Raw genomic sequence first — 23,168 nt, 5'->3', positions numbered from 1 at the left:
TCACTGGTTTGTGGTGAGGGCAGGTTTGTTGACCTAGAGGCTCCCATGCTTGTGTTTTTATTTTTTCACAGCACACTGGGTCAATTCACCCTCAATGGAGAACTCAGGTTGTGTTGTAAAGTCCTAGGTTTTCTGAAAATTCAGAAAACGCCAGAGCACTAAAATCTGAAAATGACTTTTTAAGTCTTTTGCCATACCTATATTTAGAACATTGCAGAAATAGACTCTGGAGTGAACAAGTGCTCTAACAGTGATGCAAAATGACGCAACGTGAGCTCTCTGCGGCTGTTGCTACTGATGTTGCAGTGAGCAGGGATGCGATTAAGAGGATGTTGGGGTTTCAGATGACACCAACAGCACTGTTTGTTAATAGAAAGATCATCACTTCCCCCATTCGAGTTCGATCGGACCCGGGAGGTCAGCCCCAGGATGCACATGCATGGGACTCTGCTCAGCAGTAATCTGAAATGTACATTAAAGCCTCTGTAACACCAGGCCCAGAAGTCTTTTAATCCTCTATGACTTTGTTCTCGGCCACAGGGAAGTTCCCACCAGCTGTATATCCTGCCTGCACAAGCTGGCGGCGATGAAAGCAAATTCAATTATAAGCAAATTGCATGACCTGGGAGGACCATGCATCCCATGGCTCAGGAGTCATGCGCCTTGAGTGTGCCATGGAGAGAGGATAGTAGGGATACATTAATTGACTCTAGCAAAGTCTGGTGGGCCATCCTCAACTCCATGCAAGCAGCAGTGACGGCACTATGCGATAATGCAAATAAAATGGACATTCAAGTAGACCTATTGAAAACCTTAGCGGTCTTTGTTTCAGGTATTGATGAAAAATTGTGGAAATTAAATGCCCTCATAATGAGAGTTCAATCTAATTTTTTTTCACCATGTACCTGTCAATGAATCAGGGGAATTGTAAGCACTCTACTCACCCGTGAGGGTCTCAAGGCGCTGGGGGGAGGGGGCTTGAGCAGCTCCTTTCAGTCGAAGAGCCAGGTCTTGAGAACCCTACTAAAATGCTCAGGGAGGGGGCGTGTCTGATGTCGATCGGGTACTCATTCCAGGTTTTGGCCACGTGTAAGGAAGTGATTGACAAATTGGTGCAGTTACCAATGGTCCAAGAGGAAATACTGGGAGCAATAAAAGTAACCTCTAGTTAACTAACGGGCAGCCATATGAAAATACACTTAGTGGCTTTGATAATATAATTGTACTGGGAAGTCCAGAGGAGTTAACTCTAATAAGCATGACAAAGCTGAAATAAAATGCCAGAAAAGGCAGAAATAGTGAATGAGCTAAGAGACTAACTATTATATTGAACAGGAGGAGGCCCACATTGAAAACCCATGAACTCTTCTGGTAGACTCTGACACAGACACAAACGCCCCACTTGCAAGAAGTACAGAACTGTTGGTTCATTCAGTGGAATGCGACAGATGAAGACGCTGGAGGAAACTGCATTGCCCTCTGGGGCCTTCGCGCACAAAGGTCAGCAAAAACAGTCCAGCGGTTTACCAAATTCTTTTCTTGGTCAAAAAAGGCCATTGGAGTCAGAAGGTAGTAAATAGAGTACGCTGGTAGTATCAGCAGAAACCTCAGAGCTGGAAGTTATTTTGTACAGAGTCTAGTCTAGTCCAGTTTGGCGTCGAGGATGTCTGCTGTCACCTTGCACAGTGGCGAGCAACCCCCAAATGCTCGGTCCACTGACACGGAGCAGCTGCTAGGGTGTCGGCGCAGTTGGAGCTCCATAGGTGGAGTTTGCGCGCTGCAGGTTTGGCCTCTGTAAGCGTTGGCGAAGTGGTGGTGCTGAATGAGTTGCTGAAAAGTTCTTTGATGGTCTTGCTCCAGCTGCGGCTGGGGGGTGCAGATGGCAGTGGTGTAGGGTGAGCGTGGTGAAGGCATGATGTATACTATGATGGTCGGTCCAGGAGAGTTCAGTGGTGTGGCTGTAGTTGAAGTTCCAGCTGGCGGAGAAGACGGGGTTGACCGTGTGTCTGGCTATGTGGGTTAGTGTGGTGACTAGCGGCTTGTGTCCGATATTGGTGACGTTCACTAGAAGGGTGGTGGTGTTCTGGTCACTGGGGTTGTACAAGTGGAAGTGGAGGTCTCCGAGTAGGGGATAGTCAGTGGATGGGAGAGCCTGGGGTGCAATGAGGTCTAGAATGGCATCAGTGAATGGAGGTTCATGGACCAGGGGTCCTGTAGACTAGGGTGCCGTGGAGTTGGTCCGGATATGGAAGTGGAGGTGTTCCATGGTAGCCATCGGGTCATTAGAGTGCGTGGTCAGTCGGAGTGTGCTTTTTTTAGACAATGGCAATGACTCCTGGACACTCGGGATGGTCTGTGTGGGTGAATTTGTAGCCCTCGTGGATGGTGATGGCGATGTCCAGTCCAGAGCATAGGTTGGTCCAGGTTTCCTTGAACAAGGCGATGTGTGAAGAGGAGGTCCCAGATTTCTGTTGTGTGTTTGTGGAGGGATCTCACATTGAGGAGAATGCTGATGAGCCGGTCGGCTGCACTGTTGGTCGGCTGGGCAGTAGGAGACGCTGGTGTGCTGATGTGGCAGAAGGTGCGTTTGCAGTTTGGGCAGGTGCAGGGAGCAAGGGAATACTACAGTGATGATAGATGACAGGTGGTGTGGCGGCCAGGGTTGATGGTGAGGAGGGTGCTGGCGTCATAGCGGTGGAGGGTCCAAGAGGAAGGGTCCCTGGTGCTGGGAGCAGTCATGGGGCGGATGGACGTAGACAGGCTTGCCTTTGTCACACCAGTAGTACGCCCGCTGTGCAGGGCTGCACAGCGGCCACCATTAAGTAGTGCTGCGGGGGAACTGGACAGCTGGGAGGCGGGGAACCCAGGAAAGGATACTGGAGGGGGCGGGACACGGGGAGCGGGGGTTGTAAATATATTTTTTTTAAGTCTTACCTCAAGGTCAGGCACGCGCCTTCTGTGCTCCTGCTCTCCTGAGTCTGCTTCCAGGAACAAGAGGCAGGCAGCCAGGCTCCCTCCCCTAACCCAATCACAACACTGCAATGTGGAGTTGCGATTGTTCTTGAGCGCCGTGACAAGGCGTTCAACCAGGAGCTGGGGGAGTGGGCATGTTCTCCATGCAGGCTGAAATGCAGCCTGCATTGCGAACAGGGGAGTGCGCAAGACTGCTTTGGGCAGCCTGAGAGGGCAGAGGAAACAGTCTTTGTAGATTTGAGTGGGCATACTTCTCCGCCCCTGCCCTGCTCCATGAGTAGAGCAGTGCCACCCACCTTCCCGCCCGCAAAGGAAACATAGCATGAGAAAATCAGTAAGTTATCATCATGTTATATTTCTTCATCCTGCCCTGCTTGAAAGCAGTGGCGTGACACTCTTCTGCCATAGAGGAGGAGCCGCCACTGGGTGTGCGTCACCCACAGATGCTAGGCCTGGGCCCGACTGGACCCCCGGGCCTCCTCCGCTACGCATCCCACCTTCTCCTCACCTGAACATTGACACTGTGGCGCAATACGCAGTGCTCACTCGGAATCTGTGACTCAGCCAGCAGGAGCCTCAGCCAGGCGGGACTTCACAAGCCTGGATACAGCAGTCGCCGCCAAGTCCGCTGGGGAACCTTCCGTTGCAGGTGATGCAAAATGGCCCTCTAATGCATGAAGTTGCCGCGCTCCCACCACACAAGTTCGATGCAGTTCAGGGGCCTCACCCTCCACAGCATCCGGCCAGCACAACATCTTCAGGCCTGTGATCCTGAGCGGTGCGGCCCACCATTTGAAATCTCCTCCGTGCACCCCTGTGTAGTGGTGGCACATGGTATGTGATGCAGACCTCCCTACGTTGGTGCGCAGGAGCACCTCTACCATTCACAGCTCCAAGGGGCACCAGGCAGTCTTCTCACACAGGTCAGCAATGGGTCTCCATGCGGCCTGGCACACTTTACCACCAGATAAGGGTGATCACGATGCCTCAATGTCTACGGCCACAGCACCTCCGCATCCCACTAAGGTCCCAGATACAGGCACAGCGAGGCCTCCGGGACCCTGAGCCCGTCCGTGCTTTCAAGGTTTTGGCTGCCATGGTGTTGCAAGGAGGGGGCTATGAAAAGTGATGCGTCACAGGTTTTCCCCAGCGATGCTCCTCTTTTCATATATGTAGCCCTGATTTTGCATTTCCTCTTCCCCTGGGACTCTGGCTGGTCATCCTGGCTGCTGGGTTTTTGGGGAGGTTGTTGATCTGTGCTGCACTTGTCCCTGGCTGCTCCATTCTGCATTCCATTGTTTTTCTTTTATTTTTTCATTGGAGGTGGACTTATTGGCTATTTTTGTCTCTAGAGGCAAAAAAGGCGAAGTTCTGCTGACTAAGGTGAGTTTTTTGCCAGCAAATTGGCCTTTCGTCAGTTTTCACCCGCTAACGTCAGAATTTATATCACCTTCACGCTAGTTTTAGCTGCAGTTTTCACCTCAGCTACCTGAAACGATCGCCATGTAGTGACATATTACATCGCCAACAGGGTGATAGTTTTCGGCGATGGCCCGCGTTGAGAAAACTGCCACTAAATAACACTAACGTAAGTTAGAGGCAGTTCTTGTAAATATACCTCAAAGTTTCTTCTCGTGATATTGGGGTTGGTGCATATTTTGCACAATTGTGTATTGCAGGACACACTCCTTCGAATTGAAAACATTCCTTCCGTGACACACTGCAGTCACTAGAAAGCAGCAAGTCTTTCATGCCACAATATTAGGCAAATTCAGTATGGCCCCTGCTAGAAACTGGGTTCAAATAGGTCTGAAAAGTTGTGGTGACTTGTTCTAAAAGCTATCAGAATGGAAGTGAAAATAAAATCTAAGGGCCTTGTGTATGAACACATTTTCCCATAGACTCTGAATGGATAAAACACTTTGATACATCCGGCCCTTAGTATGTTGAGCTTCCCCATTAAATGAAGGAGAAATTGCACCCAAGGGTTTCTCTTTGAGCCGTAAACTCTATGCCTTTCACTTAAAACATTGATCGAATATGCACTGTAAACGATGGAAAATAAGTCATTACGCTCCCATAACAAACCTGTCTGGTGCCAAAATCGCCTCAGACCATTTACACCCTGAATTGTGAGGCCACTAACCAGGGCCTGGAAGCACACACGCTGGCTGAAGAGGACACGAAAACCAGACAGCTCTTCAATCTCACTTTCCTCACTCTTTGCATCGTGTGACCCTGTGAGTAACAGAAACATGATCAATCACTGTGAGGTTTAAAAATAAAGCCACACAGTGATTTACCATGTTCTGTAGTACCCCCACACTGCCTTCTGAGCAAGGGCCAGTGGAGACAGGCCACCCTGAACTGGGGTGAACACAACCAATAGCTGGGTTGCTCTCTTGTTGTTTTCAGTAGTTAACTGCATGAGAGCAATGCAAGGATTATTGTGAGCAGGTGAATCCAGCACTCCAAAGGAGACTGGGGGATCTGGGCTGTGTTTCCCCTGGCTCCTTTGCAGCATGGCTTCAAGAGGCATCCATTTTGCATGTCGGGTTGATCAAAGTAAAAAGTCTGTCCAACCCAACATGCGCTTTTCATTTAATATCTGCTGCCTGCCCATGCCCTGCCTTGTTCTGCTCAGACACATGACTCATGAGCAACACAATGTTGCGTTAAATCAAAAGCATTTTTAATTAAAGGAATCGCCCTTTACAATATATATATATATTCTATATCTATTTTATTGGCCTTTCATCTACAAGTAACTGCATAAAAATATAATGCACACCCCTTAAATGAAAAATAAATACAGGTTAATCTGTGGGAAATGCCCCTTTCAGGCAAAAAACGTCAGTTAGTTAATGCATCAACCACTGTAGATGTCTCTGTGTGTAACTATTTGCAGCGCACATGTTTGGTGCACTGGGAAATAGTAAAATGTGGATTTATAGTGCTAAGATGCCCCAGCCTGTGACAAAAAGAACTGTGCATGTATGTCACTACGTTAAAAATGTTTATACACAGTATACGATAGGCTGCCACAAAATGTGGAAAAAGATTCAAGGTCTGATTTATCAAGGGTTTGCATCACGTTTGCACCATGCAATTTATCAAGTCACACAGGGCCACTTTGCGTGGCCCTGCGTGGCGTGATAAATCAGGAGTAAAGCAACGCAGCACAAATCGCTGTGTTGCATTACCCCTGCCCTGGGAATGCATTCCATGGGCGTTGCTTGGGTGTTCCCACACAACTCCCATGGAAACACTCAATCAACGCCCATGGGTTTTGACGCATTCCCAGATTTACCATCACTGGTAGTCCTAGGACTGCACCAAAAAGATACACCTTCTCAGGAGAGGAGTGACAAGGGCAAATATCTTCATTTCTCCTTGTTACTTCCTCTTTCTAAGTGTGCTGCATTCTGCAGCACTCATAGTGAGAGGAAAATGCCTCTCAGGATTGTTTTTGTGCAGGAAGGTGCCCCTTTCCTTCACATAAACAATCCTGTATGCAAAGCTGGCACCCTTGCACCATGGGACATGGGTGTCTACTTTAGAAGTAGGTAGCCCATTGTGCACCAGCACTGGGGAAAGGACAGGAATGCACCATATTGTGATACACATGGTGCATTCCTGCCCGTTTTCTGTAACGCAGTGCAGCAATGTGACTTGCTGCGCTATGTTACTTTTACATAAATAGCACCCTCACTGTTTAAGATACAAATAAGTGTTTTCAAAATATATATTTTAAGTAATATGGCAAACCATGTTAATTAGCTCACAGAACCCCATGGAGGACAGAAGTCAGAGTTAGCTATGCCGGTCAGCCCTCCCTTATCTGGTTGGCCAGTCCCCCACCGGTCACCTAGCCGGTTAGCCAGCAACTGGTATTAGGTTGGCCAGCCCAGCGACTGATGGCCTGGGCTGACCTGGCAACCTGAGTGCCCAGGCTCAAACCCACGGCAGTTAACGGTGTTCAGAGCCACCATGTACGCTCAGACCAGAGCTCAGTGGGCTCCTTTCTAGAGCCACCCACTGGCTTCTTGCCTCCATGCTGCTCTGCTGGTGTTCACTCCGGCCATCTGGCCATCCTGCTGACCTCCAAGGGATCGTGCCTGCACATGGAGGTACCGGTTGGGAGGAAAAGGTCCCTCTACCATGTGGCACATTTGGGGGTGGCCTCCCATCGAGGAACAAACTTACTAGATGGTTAATTTAGTAATTTGCCCCTAAACCCAGTTCAGACAACCAATGTGCATATCAGGATCGCTGTGGACCTCCACCAGAGTTTCATCTCGTTTCTCCCTGCCTTGGCATAGTTCACCATTTTTCAGGTTCTATTACACACACTCATGCTTCACCCCCCCGACAGAGTGGTTGACTCTAAGGTCCATGTATCAAGACGGGTCAGGTGGGTAACCAACATCCCCACAGGCCCCTGGCATCCCACATGTCTTCCCCACCCTGCAGTGTGAGGCAGTCTATGAGGCGGTCAGGATCATTAGCATAGTCTGCCCCAATGAACAGCAGTGATGGGAGCAGGGGGCAAGGGCACAGAAGCTGACAATCTCCCTTGGCCTTGCAGAGATGGCAATGCTGCTGTTAGGGTGCTGTAACACTCTGCCAAAGCAACGAGGCTCCAAGCATTTCTCTGGCGACTCATATTTGGTAGTATCACACCAGCAGGGAGGAAAAGTGCCCTGCTGAGGCCAGGTGCACCCAGTTGACGGTCCTGCAGAAGAGATCCACCCTCCTGGGTGACTGACTTTCTTGCCATGTTGAACCCTCCAGGTGGACTGCAGGACCTCACCTGTTCACCTCTCAACGATTTCACACCATTTTGAACTCTCTTAAGAGTTCTGTATGCCAACTCTCCTGCGCCCATTGTTGGGTAGGGATTCGGTGCTGGGCTCTTCCCTCTTCACTTGCAGTTACGGAGGGAATCCTGGTTAGTTTTTTTTTCTCTGCTTAGTACGATGCTTAAATTCAATGGATTGCTATGGTGGGGGTATGCCAGGTGTGGCAATGGTGTATATTTGGCACAGCACCGGAGGGGGGTCCTGCAACTGTCGATCAGGTCTGACCTTTGGAGGAGCAGTAGGAGAAAGGCAGTGCTGCCCATCCACCACGCGGGCAGCAAGACTGCCCGGTTCTCCTTCAGACTTTCTGTCTCTGAGTTGGCCTCCATGGTTCAAACAGTGCTTCCAAAAACTTGGCCCAGGAGCCCCATCTCACCGCTACAGTGGAGGGGCAAGTGACTACCAAAGCAACAGAGGCAGGAAGTCCTCTGAGATGTCTTGGTGGGCCTTCATGAGCCATCAAACCCAAACCCAGATTCGTGGGACCGGGCAGCCAGGTACTTGACAATGAGGGCTCTGGGATGTCCTGGTGGGACTGAAAGAGCCATCAAACCCCAGCCCAGTTGCATGAGACTGAGCAACCCGATAACTGGCACTGAGGGAGAGACGCCCCACCGGCATTGGCAGCCTTCTGCCACCTAACAGGAGCCAGGGCTCAGCCCCCATGCATCAAGAGACACAGGCTTAAGTGGGGGCCGAATCATGCCAATGGACTGGAGCCCACCCTGCCATGAGTGGTGTCTTAGGAGAAAAGCGTTTTTTTTCATCAACACCATCAAAGTGACCCAAGCGATGCCCACAAAGGGTGCACATGTTGAAGCCTGGCTGGCTGAGGGCAGCTTTCCCTCCTGCTCCTCAAAGCAGTTCACCCTGGCTTTTAGAGATGCTACATCTTTGCTGGGAAGAACTGGAGTTGCCTCACAGCCCTGTGTCCGTCTCATCCTTGCTGTCTGACACAGAATACTCCTCAATCGCTCTAAATCCAAACAAGCTGGGATCAGGCATGGGAGGGTCAAGACGGTATGGCCATTGGATGGGTCTCAGCCGAGGGAGGCACTGCAATTCAGTCACCCCAGGGTTATGCTGGGTGTGCCTCAGTTCTGTCTTTGGAGGGCTTTCTGTCATTGTGGGTCACCTGACCCCGGTCCTTCGTGTGTCAGCCGGAAGCATCCGGGTGGAGAAGCCCAACCTTCACATAGTCCTTGTCCAAATGCTCTGCAGCTGCTGATCACTCCACCTGCCACAGTGAGTAAGGGTAAGGCCAGTCCCTACGCCTTGGGTTCTCTCAGTGAGGCAGCAGAGGGTTTCGGGCTGACTCAGTCAGTCACTTGGGCTGCTGCGCCATTAAAGATGCTTCAGCAGGTTCACATCCGGCTATTTTTTTATTTATTTTTTATTGAATTTATAGGGCGCGCAGCTACCCACAAGGGGTCTCCCGGCGCCAGTAGAGTTAATGATTACGCATTGCAGTTGTTATTGAGAGAAGAGCCAGGTTTTAAGGTCTTTGCGGAATTTTAACAGAGATGGTTCGAGTTTCAGTGTGCCGGAAGAGAATTCCACAACCTGGGGGCAACGCAGGAGAAAGAGCATCCGCCCATTCTCGTCAGTTTAAAGCACGGAACCAGAAAGTTGCCATGAGTGATGATCTGAGGAGGCGGGATGGAGAGTATTGTTGGACAAGGGCCTTGAGGTAACCTGGGGCGGACCCTTGATTGATTTTATCCATAAAACAGAGGGCCTTGAATTTCACACGGTTAGCGATACGGAGCCAGTGAAGGTCTCTAAGAAAGGGGGAAATTGGAGATCTCCACGGGACCTTGCAAAGGAGGCGGGCGGCTGAATTCTGTACAAGCTGAAGTCTCCTCTGAAGCTCCAGGGTAACTCCTAGGTAGAGCACATTGCCGTAGTCCAGGCGAGAGGTGATTAAAGCCTGGATCACCGAGCGTCTTGTCCATACTGGGAGCATCCATAACATTTTACGGAGCCACCCCAGGATGGAGAAGCAAGTGGCTGCCACCTTAACCACTTGATGTCGCATGGAGAGCGAATCGTCCAGGACAAAGCCAAGATTGCGAACCTGGGTCACTGGAAGGGGTGGTGGGCCCATTTCTGACGGCCAGTGTGCAGGGCTCCAGAGGTGCTTTTGCTTGCCCGGAATGAGCACCTCCGTCTTATCTCCGTTCAATTTCAGGAGGTTCGCCTGCATCCACTTTGCCACTCGGCTAAGTCCTAGTTTAAGAGCAGATGGAGCGTTTGCTGCGGCCGAGGAGAGGGAAAAAGGATCTGACTGTCATCTGCGTATGATTGGAGGGAGAGACCAGAGTCTTCCACGATGGTTGCTAGGGGTCTCACGTAGATATTAAAGAGCATAGGGCTCAGTGAAGACCCCTGCGGGACACCATACGCAGATGAGCGAACAGAGGAGGAAAAGCCGGAAGAAACAACCTGAAAAGTGCAGTGATTTAAGAAAGAGGCCAGCCAAGCAAGGGCACAGCCAGTCACTCCAGCCATTCTCAGAGCTCTCAGAAGAATGGAGTGTGAGACCGTGTCGAATGCGGCGCTTAAATCTAAAAGAATAAGCGCTGCGGTCTCACCATGATCAAGACGGGTGCGCAGGTTCTCGGTAACCCCCAGGAGGGTTGTTTCGGTGGAGAAGTGGGAGCGGAATCCCGATTGGGACGGATGTAAAAAACCTATAGTCTCCACATGAGATGTGAGATGCATGTTGATATGCCTCTCCAGGATTTTTGAGAACATAGGCAGCAAGGAGATGGGCTGGAAGTTGGGGAGCGTCTTGGGGTCTGCACCGGGTTTTTTTAAAAGTGGCACTACCAAAGCTCTTTTCCAATCATCCGGGACTATAGTTTCCCGCAATGAGGAATTCAGGAGCTCTTGAATGATTAGTAGAGCGTCAGGGGAGAGCTGGCGAAGGATGTTCATAGGAAATGGGTCCAGGGGGGAGCCTGAGTTGACCTTTGTTATGCAGACGAGCAGCAAGTTGGAGTCTAGCAGGGGCCATTCAGAGATCTGTGTTTCCTGAGATTGCGGGCTCAGTGAGTCCAGAGTAGGGGGGTCGGGAAGGGGTATGGGGAGGCTCGGGACAGGGCATTGTAGATGGTTTCGACTTTGCATATAAAAAAGTCAGCAATTTCATTGCATTCCACTTCCCCTAGCGCAGGTGGAGTGGGGGCGGTATTTGAGCCAGCTAGCTTCTTGACCATAGAGAAGAGGGCTTTCGGCCGGTTAAAGGCCTTTTCAATAGACTCTGAAACAAACAGGGCTTTTGCCTTTCGACAGGCTTGATGGTATTGCCTGAGTGCTGAACGATAGGTTAATTTGTCATTCAGGGCGTAGGTCTTTTGCCAAGATCTCTCCAGATGTTTGCATTCGCATTTAGTTACTTTCAAATCGTCCGTGAACCATGGGGCAGGGGCGAGATGCGGGATCAGTAGTCTAGGACGCGGCGACAGATGGTGATTAATGTTAGAAGTTAACCAGTGGGATACTTCCTGAGCCAAAGAGGTGCACCCAAGATTGGTATCGGGGCAGGTGGCCATAAGAGAGGCGTTGAACGCCGAGATGTTCAGCTTAGACCAGGCTCTATGGTTACTCCTAGTGCCAGGAAGAGGCATGCACTTTGTAGTATCAGCAGGCAGAGTGAAGTGAATGGCATAATGATCGGACCAGTCGACGGGGAGGGCAGGGGAGGTGCAGTCAAACAGAATATTGGAGATGACAGGATCAAGTAAGTGGCCTGCCTGATGGGTAGGGCCTCGGTTGCGCAGTGTTAGGTTGATAGCCTCGCAGTCGGATAAAAACATTCTGCTTAGTCCGTTCTGCGAATCCTCTAGATGGAGATTTAGGTCTCCCAGGATGGTGAAATTCGCTGCCTTCATAGCGTGGGGGGCTACGCGCTCAGCGAATGAGGTTAGCCACTGTGTAGGCTATCTTGTTCTGACTTCTTCTTTCTCTAGCTAGTGAAGTTTGATAATCTTCTCGGAGCTCTGCAAGGGTTATTGCTGAACCCATTAGGGCTGGTCCAAGGACTTCACTAAACCATCCAATAGGTAGTAGCAACAGGCGGTTTATGCTAACAGCATGAACTAATTCAACGCACGCTTATAACATACTGCACTTACTGGGAATTTCTTGCTTATAGGAAAAATGTGTAATCCCCAATCCCTATCATGAACAGGGTTCAGCAGGTTACCAATACCTGTCGGCAAAGGGTAGACACTTGCTGCTCTATTCAGTGTAGATCACTTCAAACCTCAAGACATCTAAGGGCATCAAAGACCTGTTTTTGCTCAGTCTCGTGTGGCTGAATATCACCTGCCCCTCTAAGAAGTTCAAAAAAATATAACTACAATCTTATTCCATTATTCCTGTCTTGAAGTATTCAGGAGACCAACCTGCTTTGAACACTTTCATTTTTTTAAAGTAAACACTTCGGACCCTCAAGACCTTCAGTCAAGAGCATCAACACGGTGCCAAGAGGCAAGGGCTTGGACAGGTATTAGCTCACAGAGTGGTGGACTGCAAGATCGATCCTAAGATCCAACTATGAGCTTTTTAACTGCAGTAACTGTAATATGTGCTGTTGGGGCTGGAATTACGCCACCTGCTGGCACCAAACCTGCCCTCCAATAGATCCTTGTTAAAGGATTTACAAGGTCTCAAAAGTCATGTATTGTTATTTTCGTCACTACCTGCCTAGGTCGGGATTGGATCATTTGAGCACCTGCTTCCTTCCTTGGATGTAGTAGCCATTTCTCAGGCTCCCTCTCTGCAACTGAACCCTGCTTCCCCAGTACCAGTGGTCACCATGGTAGCCACAGAAAGTACCATTGAAAGTTAATAGGGCAGCCATCAGAATGTATCGTCGCTGCCACAGGGCGTGCAATCACTTGACGTTATCTATATTCACCAACGCAGCCGGGTGAGCCCAGATTTGTCTTGGTCTGATATATGCACGCATCCTCAGAGGTCAGCACTCTTATCACAGTTATTCAAGTAACAGATGGAGCAATCAAAGGAACCAGAACTGATTTAATGAACCTTTTGTAGTTTCACCGTACCGGCCTTGTATACGCACCTTCTGGACAAAAGAAGGAGCCTCCTGCCCATCCTAGAGCAACCTTCGGTCCATGGTAGCTGGTTGTGAGAGCCTCTGCATGCCTGCAGAGGACTGGGGACATGACATTCACACGGGCATTAGCGGGCCAAGCTTGCTCTAAGAGAATGCAAAAGAGAGGTGGGCTGAGGCACAGCATGAATTAGACACAGTGGTGCTAGACTAGGCTGCCAGGACACCCCAAATAATGGTTGTTTCGTGCTGCTCATGAAATTCATTGCATAGAGAAGGGAAATGACGTTGCACCTGGGGCGCAAATTGCAATGCGGCATCCAGGACTAGCACCACCCAACACCCATCCACTCTGGTCAGACCTCAAGGGGGGGGCAAGCTGCCAGGCTGCTTGGCCTTGACTTTGCTGGTTGGGCTTCGCAAAAGGCAGTCCCTCAAGTCGACAGTCCAGGCAGGGTGGAAACTCCTTGCTTGAAATAACCGCTGAGTTTGGCCAAGAAGTCCATCCCTAAATGGATCAAGTATGCCTCGTCAATCAAAGTACAACGTTGGCTAGACCATCCCTAAGCAGGCCTACCTGCATGGGATATCTGCTTCACATCTCTGCCTGCTCTCTGGGAAGGCAGGTATGGAGGGAAGAGGTATCAGACAGGGGTGGAAGGCAGACACGGACCCAGGCCCCTGGGGGGCCAGGGCAGGCCAGCCTAGCCCTCGTAACACCGAGGGAGAATGACCAGAAGACAATTTGGTCTCTTGTGTCATGTCCCTGATAATCCAGAGGAAGGCTACCTGTTTTTCTTATAATCCAGGGTAACCTCCTGGAGCCCTGACTGTACTTGGAGAGTCAAATAAGCCTTCATTGGGACTACCAGGTTAGGCTGGCAATCTGGTCGCACCATGCTTTCCTATAGCGTGTGACCCAATGGCTGGGCTCAGAGCAACTGGATGGCTGGGTTTGAAGGACAGCCATCTGGTTTTAGCATGTCTTATGATAAAGATTCTGCTACACTTGGAGTGTCCATTGTCTCTGCAGACCAGGGTTCTCGGAGCCCGGGTTGGTCTCAGATAATGGGCTCAGGGGGCCTCTCAGAGGTTTGACCTAGGGCACAGTGAGAGCTTCTTAACCTGGGAAAGCAGGGGATGCCTTCCTGGGCCTGCGGATCATGTCCTGGGCACTCTGAGATACAGTGGACAGAAGAACAGAGTCCAGGGCTAAGGGATTTTAACCCCGAGACTGCCGAAGCTTTGAACCAATGCCCAGTCAGAGCTTTCTAATCAGAAGGGAAAAGGAGGGCTCTCAACGAATGCAGGACCCCGTCATTGGCACTTTGAGAAACTGCGAGGCAGAGAACAGACCTTGCCTGATCGGGTATATTCACCTTTCTGTAATTCATTAAAATGTTCAAAGTTGTGATGGAAACATGTGCTTTCACAGCTATACAAATGCAATCCTGAAAAGTTTTGTTAAATCCTTCATTGCCTGCAAAAATGTGTATATTTTTCCTTGTGAAAAACAAGCAAGCTTTTTTTTATTTCTTTATCACCATAGAGAAACTCACACCCTACTTCCTCACTGATCTTGAGGGTTATTTCTTTCTTGTTCCCACCTTGGAAAGAGGTTTACCTCATCCCTTCAACAGAACTAAGGGGCAGATTTACAAGCCCTTGGGCCACTTTTGCGTCACTTTTCCAATGTTAAAAGTGACGCAAAAGTGTTGCAAGGGGCTTGTAAATCTGCCCCTAAATTTCTGACTTCTTTCAGATGCAAATGCTTGTGTTTTTGGGTGTCCACAAATTTTGAGAACCCCTCCATCCTGAAACGCGCACTGTTCATACACAAAAGAAATGTACTCACTTTAAACCCTTTGTGTGAATAAATCCTTTTGCGAGTGTGCCACTTTTGTAAATTAAGAAAAGAGGTTTGTACTTTCAGAAAAGCTATTTACATGTGTGAATCAGAATGCTTTGTAAATGAGGCCGCCGTAGTACAATATCAAAAGGGGCTAATATGCTGGCGTGTTTAAAAAAAATGCTAGGCTACAATCAGACCCAATAGAAACCATTTGCTACGGGTCTACTGAAAGTTCTATACGTATTTACTTTTCAGCAGTCTAGTTTGTTGAGTTTTTCTACTGCATGACGTCATGAAGAGATTGAAACCCCTCAGTTAATGACTACATAAAGGCAAGGTAAAATCTTGGTTTTGGTAATTTGAAAGTACTGCAGAAACTTACCATTTAATTTGACAAAATTGACAACCCATGAAATGATTAAATGGTAGAGCAATTACTAACTTTCGAGCACATTTTTATTGAAAAGGTAAGACTTTTAAGACAGTGATTTCTGTTGCATTAAATCATGTTCAAGTAATTTTCCCCAATATACTTATAAATACTTATAAAAATAAAAGTATAAAAATGTAAGCCTATTAAGCATTTTCCAGAATAAATATTTGTGCCATCGCAGCTGTCAGTCATATTGTTAAAGTACCACTGCAGAACGTCTAAAGTGCAGAAAGCAAATTATTTAATGAACCTCCCCGAAAATGTTGGTACATGTTCACTGTGTATTTTGTATACATCAAGTTGAGCCTATATTTTAAACTCATTATTTGTAAATGTTCTTTTTGCAGTTTTATAACAGTTACCGAACTTTTCTAAAAGGCTTTCTATCAGCAAATGTTACAGGTTTCAGGTAAGGAAGCGGGATTATCAATCAGAAGATGTATGTAATGGTTCTTAAACGTAGTTTGATATGAGTGACAAAAGAAATATAAACACAAAAATATAAATACACCTCTAAAGAATATGTCTACATTCATACGGCAGGCATTCATTTGTATGCCCAGCTATTTAATAATGATACTACATTATTTTGAAATATCTGTTCATTCCATACTTTTGCCATTTTTATACACTTTAAGCATGAGCATCCATATGCAAGGAATCCCTCAAACTGAAAGTGACTAACACACTAAAATCATTCCTACCCCAATGGTTCATGATTGAGAGCACAAACAAAACTTTCAAATCTATTAGATTGAATATGCTCTAATGCTCTATAGGCCAATTGGCTGAAAAAAAAGGATCAACTTATGTATCTGTGTGACCAGATTTTCCCTGTATAATTCAACCCTCATTGGGGAACTGACAGAGACCCCACTTGTCTTCACTCAAATCCTCCTTACTTGTATAAACCGTTTGCTACTATCTTACCCTAGTCACAAATATGCTGCCATCTTGGACCACTGTCTGTATTATGATTGTCTTTTCTGGTGCAGATCCGGATTACTGTTTTATACGCCTGCAATCAAGTGATTTCATTTAACCTAATGTATCTCTCGATGGGATCCTTATTGTCACACAGCACAACTACAAACAAAAAGAGGCAAACCTGGCTCACCTGTCTGCGACCTGTCCCATCTGAAAATGAAGCACTAATACAAAGAAATATTATGTTAAATAAATCAACTTTCTGCACAGAAGGCTCATAAAACAGGCACTCAGCAATGTCCTGGCCCAGAAAAGACTATCAAGATACGGCCTCTGATCTTTGCAAAGGACCTACTTAAAGTCCCTGTTCACATGCAATGGTTAGATGAACTCCTTATCTGCTTCACAGTGGTTACTATAATCCCTGATCTACAAGGTCAAATATAGCATTGGAGCCCGCTGTAGCAGGCTCTACAGGGCATTAAAGGCCCGCTCCGAAGGCGAGGGCCTTTAACAAGTGAGCGGGCGTTTAATGGCCGGTACAGCATGCTACAGAGGGCTTTAAGGCTATTAGAACATTCCGTTCCTAGAGGGCAGAATGTTCTAATTATGGAGCCTGAGAGGTTGAAATCCCCTCTGGCTCCATGAGGCCTTTGTTAAACATTGGAATGTTGATGTTCCGGGCTTCTATCAGGAAGCTGAGAAAGTTTGTTGAGGAAAGGGTGACTGCTCCCAATAGGCATGGTGCTAACCAGCATTGAATAGCATGTATGAAAGGTGTCAAGTGTCTCAAGAGGATCTCGGTTTGGATGAGAAAAAACAATGGGCAAAGTACCTCCTGGGCAAACTTGTTCCGCCTTGATTGAAGATGAATGATGATACCTGATTAACAAAGCACCAAACTCCTCAAATTAGGATACATTGTTTTAGCCCAGTACAGAACCATTGCTGACACTGATGCAGCAGAACTCTGAGTCAAATTATGACAGGTCATCTTCTGGCAACTGAAGAGACAGGACATAGAATCAGTTTATTTTTCTGTAGTTATTATGATGGAATCCTAGTCACCAACACCATGGTGTTGTAACCTTTCCTCCACCTAGGTGCGCCCACAGTTGGCATACAGCACCTGCTGCTCAATGAAAGGGCTTTTCAATGACATTATTATCCCAAGCTCAGAATTGCTCACTTTAAGGACCTCAAGAAAGAGGTCACTGAAAAGGTGCTGAGGATTTGCGCCTGAATCCCATGTCTCTGTGGGCATTCAGTCAAAACAGGTATTTTACCAGATTTAAAGATCAGTGATATACCGAGTCATCAAGTTTAAGCATATACAGCAGTCTTCTTTCTTAAAACTGCTAATGTTGGATTTACTCTGACAGACATTGGCGTGTTAGTAAATCTAGTAGCGTGGGTGTGAAATGGGTGTTTCAAAGGGGTAATGCCCTGGAAGTTTGTGCGCACCCACAAATGTTCACATTTTTGTATATTCCAAAGCATTTTCCAAACCCTCAGTCTGAAAAAGGGCTGAGATTATTTTGATCAAGGGTGTAAAGGTGATGGAATACACTGCCTCATTTATAGTTGGTGAAAATGGAGTAAACATTAGGAAACAGTGTGGCTGGGCTTCACAGTTTTTCCTCATATTTAAACCATGACTGCATTGGAGAACAAAAAGTGGTTAAAGTAGCTCATTTGTGGAGTGGATGGTGAGGAAGAAATGTTCTTTCGTGTCATCATTGCATTTTTCCCTCCTACCTCCCATTAATACTTGGCTGAGATGGGTTTAAGATAGGAGGGGGAAGCTAATACATTTCTGCCTGGGTCGAGGTGACAGTGTTGTGAACAGTTAGTTACAAACAGGCCAGCCTTCCCTAGTTTTCACTACAAGACCAGCCGCAATGGGGTCAATAGGACTCCTTAAGTGATTTCTCCCCCAAGAATAGACAGTGACTGGACGGATCACACTGCTGCACTCCAACTCTGCCTCTCACCTTAGAAAATGACGGCGCAACAGGAAGCAAGGAGGTAACGCTTTCCTTCTTTCCGAGAGCCAAAGTATAAAAAAAAGAAATGAAAAAAAGACACAAGCTGGAGGATGTGCAATCGCATGTTTCCAGGAAACTTAGCTGGGCGTGGACATTAGCACATGACTATGCAGCCAATAAACACATCAGACAACTGCTTCTTTATGTAAAGATGCAGGTTTCTAAAAATTAGGTGCAAAACCATTATCCCCTCCTGCAGTCCTGCTAAGTACCTTGCATCAGGTGCTAGACTAACGCATTTCATTGTGGTGCTACGCATCACCGCACTGAAATGTATTGTCACATATATGCATGTGTCTCAGCTGTCAAACTGAGTGTTGTGGCAGCTGGCAGCACACCGCCCGTGGCCTGCGTGTGCTGCTCCCGCAGGATTGGGGCCCTGGCTGTGCAGCTGACCTATGGCACAATTCTTCTAGTGCTACAACCATGTATCTTCTTAATCTATCAATAATTGTGACATTCAGGCCGCAGAGCCGCGTGGCTCTGAGTCACACAGCCTGACGTCATGAGGTAGTGCCCAATGGATCTCCAGACATGCCCAGACAGGTTGTGTAATACATAAGGCCATGGCGCCACCGGGGGATGTCACGTTGTGCTGCCAGAACCCAGAGCGGGGAGTTTGAGGAAGGCGGCTGGCAGGCTACTAGTTTGAGGGCGGCACTGGCCGCAATTAAATCAGGGAGTGGCTAGGCTTGCAGCTGCTCGTACCGGCCACCCGCGCCTGTGTGGCTGTCTTGACTGTAATATTATCTCTGCCACCACCCGGTGAAAAATTCATTGATTGAAATGATTGCCAAGCCCAGGGCCAGGAGAGAGATCGGTTGCTTGCACCGACCAGGGCTGCCATGACAGACAGCATAACTCACTGAGGTCAGTTGGCAGCCTGCTGGGTGGCAAACCAAATTGATTTCTGGTGGCGGGTGGCTCCCAGCCTGAGCCCGCTGCCTGCAGCCTTGCACAGTCACGGACGCCGGAGTCACGCTGCCTGCAGTGCTGCAAAAGTTGAATTAAGCTACCAGGCACTGCCACCTGTGTGTCACTGTGTTAATAATTATAACACAAATTATTTTCAATGACAACATATGATGAGCAGCTGTCTCAGCCTGCGGTCTGAGTCAATGGGTGCACTAGCCAAGGTCCTGGGTCAAGGAAACATAGATGGATCATCCCTGACTAAACCGTTGTTGGGGCCTCTCACGTCCTTGTTGTTGGGCTGGGTCACATCACAGAGAGAGGTCCTGAGTTCTGAGATTCTGCTCTCCAGATTGATTTTGCTGGGCGGGGTGGGCCCCAAATTGGCTGGCAATCTGTTTTGTTTTTCTGCCGATCCGCCTGGCAACACTAAGCACACACCACTGTGTTTTTGGGGCCTCACACATCCATTGTTGGGGCCAGTCCCCAGACCCAGGTGGGAGCAAGGCTCTGGAGTGATGCTAAGCAGCATCATTAATTACAAGGATAGAGCCAGAGGGTCACCCCAGTCCCAGCCGCAAAGCCAAGACTCAAATGGGTGTTATTTCTGATTTTTATATGTTTCCCTAGTCTTTATTGCTTGGTTGATTTTGCTCGTAGTTGTTGAAATGTCACTCATAGTTACACTGAAATTATGAAAATGTCAAACATAGCAATCTGAAACCTTGGCAGCTATGGCTCATGTGGAATTGTTAAGACAATGGGCGAAAAATGACTTCATAAGTGGTAAAGTATAAATAAGGTTGAAAGTACTCAAAATTAGTCAGGATTAAAGAGTTTCTCCATGTAGAACAAAAGATTTTCCAGAAGAGAAAAGAAAAACCCAATGAGTTAGAAAGTGTATTTTTGCTGCCTGTGCAGATTTTCCCCAGCCAGTGAATAGGTTTGTATATATTCACTTGAGAATCTATAAATTAAAATAGTTAACTGTGAGTTTACCTGTTGAACTGCATTGTTAACAGGGTCCAATTATGCCTTGCTTTACACTCCCAAATAAAAGAAATTCAGCACTCCCAAGCGGAGGCATTCGGTAAGGCAAGAAAAAACACTTGGAAAGGGGGCTCCACACTCGTGAAATGAGCCACATCAAAACACAGTTTCGAAATAAAGCGTAGGGTTTTATTGGTGCAAAACACTCTGACAAAAAGGCTTTCTTAGATGTCAAATGAATCAGGTAAAACAACATGCAAATGTAAATATACATATATATATCTGCAAGCAAATAATAATGAAATGCTCAAATTCATGGGATAAAACACAAGCAGATAATTGTGGTAAAACACATGCAAATAATAAGCACTTACAAGTCAAATATTAATGAAACATTCACAAGTGAAATGCAAGGGAGTAAAAACTAAGCAGATAATGACAATGGAACTTTCAATAAGTGAAGTGCAAGAAAATAGATAACAAGCAAATAATAATAATACGGGAACATTCACAAGTCAAATGCAGGGGAATAAAACACTAGCAGATAATAATAGTGAAACCACATGCAAATAATAAATTAATGTGCACACGACCAAAAACACATATAAAGATAACTATATATCTTATACATATATCTCAATACCAATGATCAGAGAAAATACCTCACCGGCTGCAATGTGTTTATCTTGTCTCGCCCAAGACTGGGATTTCCCAAATAACTGTCTTAGGGTCAAGAGAATTCTCAAGCCGGGAAATACAGCACTGAGCAGATGCATCCATCTCTCAGGAGAGATCCCGTCTAAGAGCCAAGAAACCCTAGTTTTTATAATATTCTCAATGCATGAAAAGTTTTTGAGAAGACACCCTCTACGTCAAGAAAACTCACCAAAGCTGGCACGGCTCCTGCAAGCATTCCAAGGCAAAGGATTCCTCATTCATTCTCCTGGCACGTCCCACACTACATGTTCCAGACCCTTATCTTGGTGAAGCTCAAGAAAGTAGAAAACATCTCAAAGAGTACAAAATCACCCTTCAAAGAGGAAAACAATCCTAAACGCAAATAATCCGAATAACCCTGAGTAACATGGGGGCCTGCTTGTGTGTCCAGAACTCAGGCCAGAATTCAAGATGGAGTTAGAGCAAGCTAAAGTCAATAGTTAAAACTTTATTTCCCAATGTACAACATAATGCACATTTATACACCACTGCCTACAGCACTACACTCTGAGACAGAAGTACATTCTGAAAATTTCTCTCTCATGCTTTCAAACGCACATCCCACACGTTCTGTTCCAGGCAAGACTGGTTTACTCTGTGCTGAGGAGAAAGTAGATACTTCCACACTGAAGCTATAAGGAGAGACAAAATGAAATCACAAGTCAAAATGGAAGTGCACAAAAAATGATGTTGTACATTCAAGATGGAGTAAGATAAAACACATAGAGTCAATTAAAACACTCGTAGCCAAAGGTCATCACGTGATCCCAAAACATATGAGTTCATATAGCAGAACAAAATATAACATGTAACTCCCTGAAATGAACATATCTACACCCATATGAGTTTTTAAACCGCTGGGTGCAGATTTTTTTTTTTTAAGAATGATGCGCATTGCATGTGTACCCTTTGTTTCATGTGGCCCATAGATAAGTTTAATTTTTTTCAAGCCAGGCATAATGAAAGCATGATCATTGTCAGTGAAGGTTACTGTCATGTCAAATCTTTCATAATACAAAGAAAAAAATTATTAGTGTTGTCTGCATAGAGAATGTTTTTGAACAAATTGCAACTTTTCCAGTTTGAAAATTTAGGATTTAAAGTACAATGCCTCTTTCAAAAAATGCTTCATCGTATTTAAAAAATATTTGAGAAGCTTTTGGGTGATTAACAATGAATTTGTTACTGTGTTTTAAGGGAGGGAAGTGTCCAAGTCGATTATGTTATCGTCACTGATCCACCAACCCAGTCAAGCCTCGATGCTGCAAAGGCGGAAATATTAAGCAATCTAACTGGCCAATTTAAATTTTCACCTTCACCAATTGTGCACTTGATATATGGTGAGTGAAACTGATGACATTATCTCTTACAGACATTAGTCCCATAAGTATGATAAGAAATAAACAGGGGGGGAAATGCATAAGATTCTAAAAAGACCAACCTAAACAGTTTTGCACAGATGGCCTTCAGAGCAGGTCGAACAAACATGTTTTATAATTGATGCCCCAACCTAGAGGCCGGTCTACTTTTTCATTTTTTCTCCCATAATATTTGGAAAAACTTGTTTTATTTCATTGTAAAAGTGTTTTCCTTAACTTGTTCTCTGGTCTTTCTCTTATCTCTGTACTTGTCCCACAGCAAAGGGTGGGGAAGCCTACCTGTTTATGCACATTACTGTCCTCTGAGAGGATTTATGTATGTTTTATTAATGATTTTTTGTAAGATGCATTATTTGGCATTGTATTTGACAGCAACGGCTCCTCTGCTATGGCGGAGGAGCATCCCCCCCGCTGAGAGCCAGCTGAGGGAAACGGTGAAAATAAAATTATAATAAAACCATTTTATTATCATTTTATTTTTCTTTCCATGCTCGCTAGAGCCAACCAAGTCTGGGCAGGGCAATGATGATAGGGGAGGAGTAGTGCACACTGTAAGTGCGCATGCTAGTTTGACCGGCTGACTAAGGCTGGCAAAACTGCCATGTGCACTTAGATCGTTCTCCTGTACTGCACAGCCAGGTGGAGAAGAGGCACAGGCTCCTAGGACCTGAGCGAGCATGAAAACAACCAGCTTAGGCCAATCACAGCACTACTCTCATGCTGTATTTCCAGTATGAGAGGAGTTTGCATCAGCCCGTGGGGAATTATAGTCGGGACTGGAGCTGAAGAACTCTGCAACGGTGGGTGGCAGTGGTTGGTAAGTGCTTTTTAATTTTCTTTTTTTGTGTTATTTACCCGCACCCTGCTCTACCACTTGTAATGAAGAGCCGCTGCTACTATTTTTTCTGTGAAAGACTTCTATCCTTAATGTTATCCAATCCAACTTGATCCATGTAAGAGTGGTGGGCAGTGAGGAGGGGAGGCTGGGG

At 46.7% G+C, this 23,168-nt stretch overlaps 1 protein-coding gene across 1 annotated transcript in view; it reads left to right on the top strand.

Annotated features, from left to right (window-relative positions):
* The window catches only part of LOC146816671 (adhesion G protein-coupled receptor F2-like), a 499,236-nt gene that overhangs the window by 95,655 nt on the left and 380,413 nt on the right, over positions 1-23,168 (top strand). Inside the window, exons 5-6 of the mRNA XM_085609542.1 lie at positions 15,554-15,615; positions 21,998-22,140. Coding sequence (XP_085465668.1) covers positions 15,554-15,615; positions 21,998-22,140 — 205 coding nt within the window. The remainder of the gene's footprint in view (positions 1-15,553; positions 15,616-21,997; positions 22,141-23,168) is intronic.

This window comes from Triturus cristatus, chromosome 6 (assembly GCF_964204655.1).
Source record: "Triturus cristatus chromosome 6, aTriCri1.1, whole genome shotgun sequence".
Classification (NCBI taxonomy): domain Eukaryota; kingdom Metazoa; phylum Chordata; class Amphibia; order Caudata; family Salamandridae; genus Triturus; species Triturus cristatus.
Note: the sequence above shows the minus strand (reverse complement) of the source record. Positions and strands in the feature narration are given on the sequence as shown.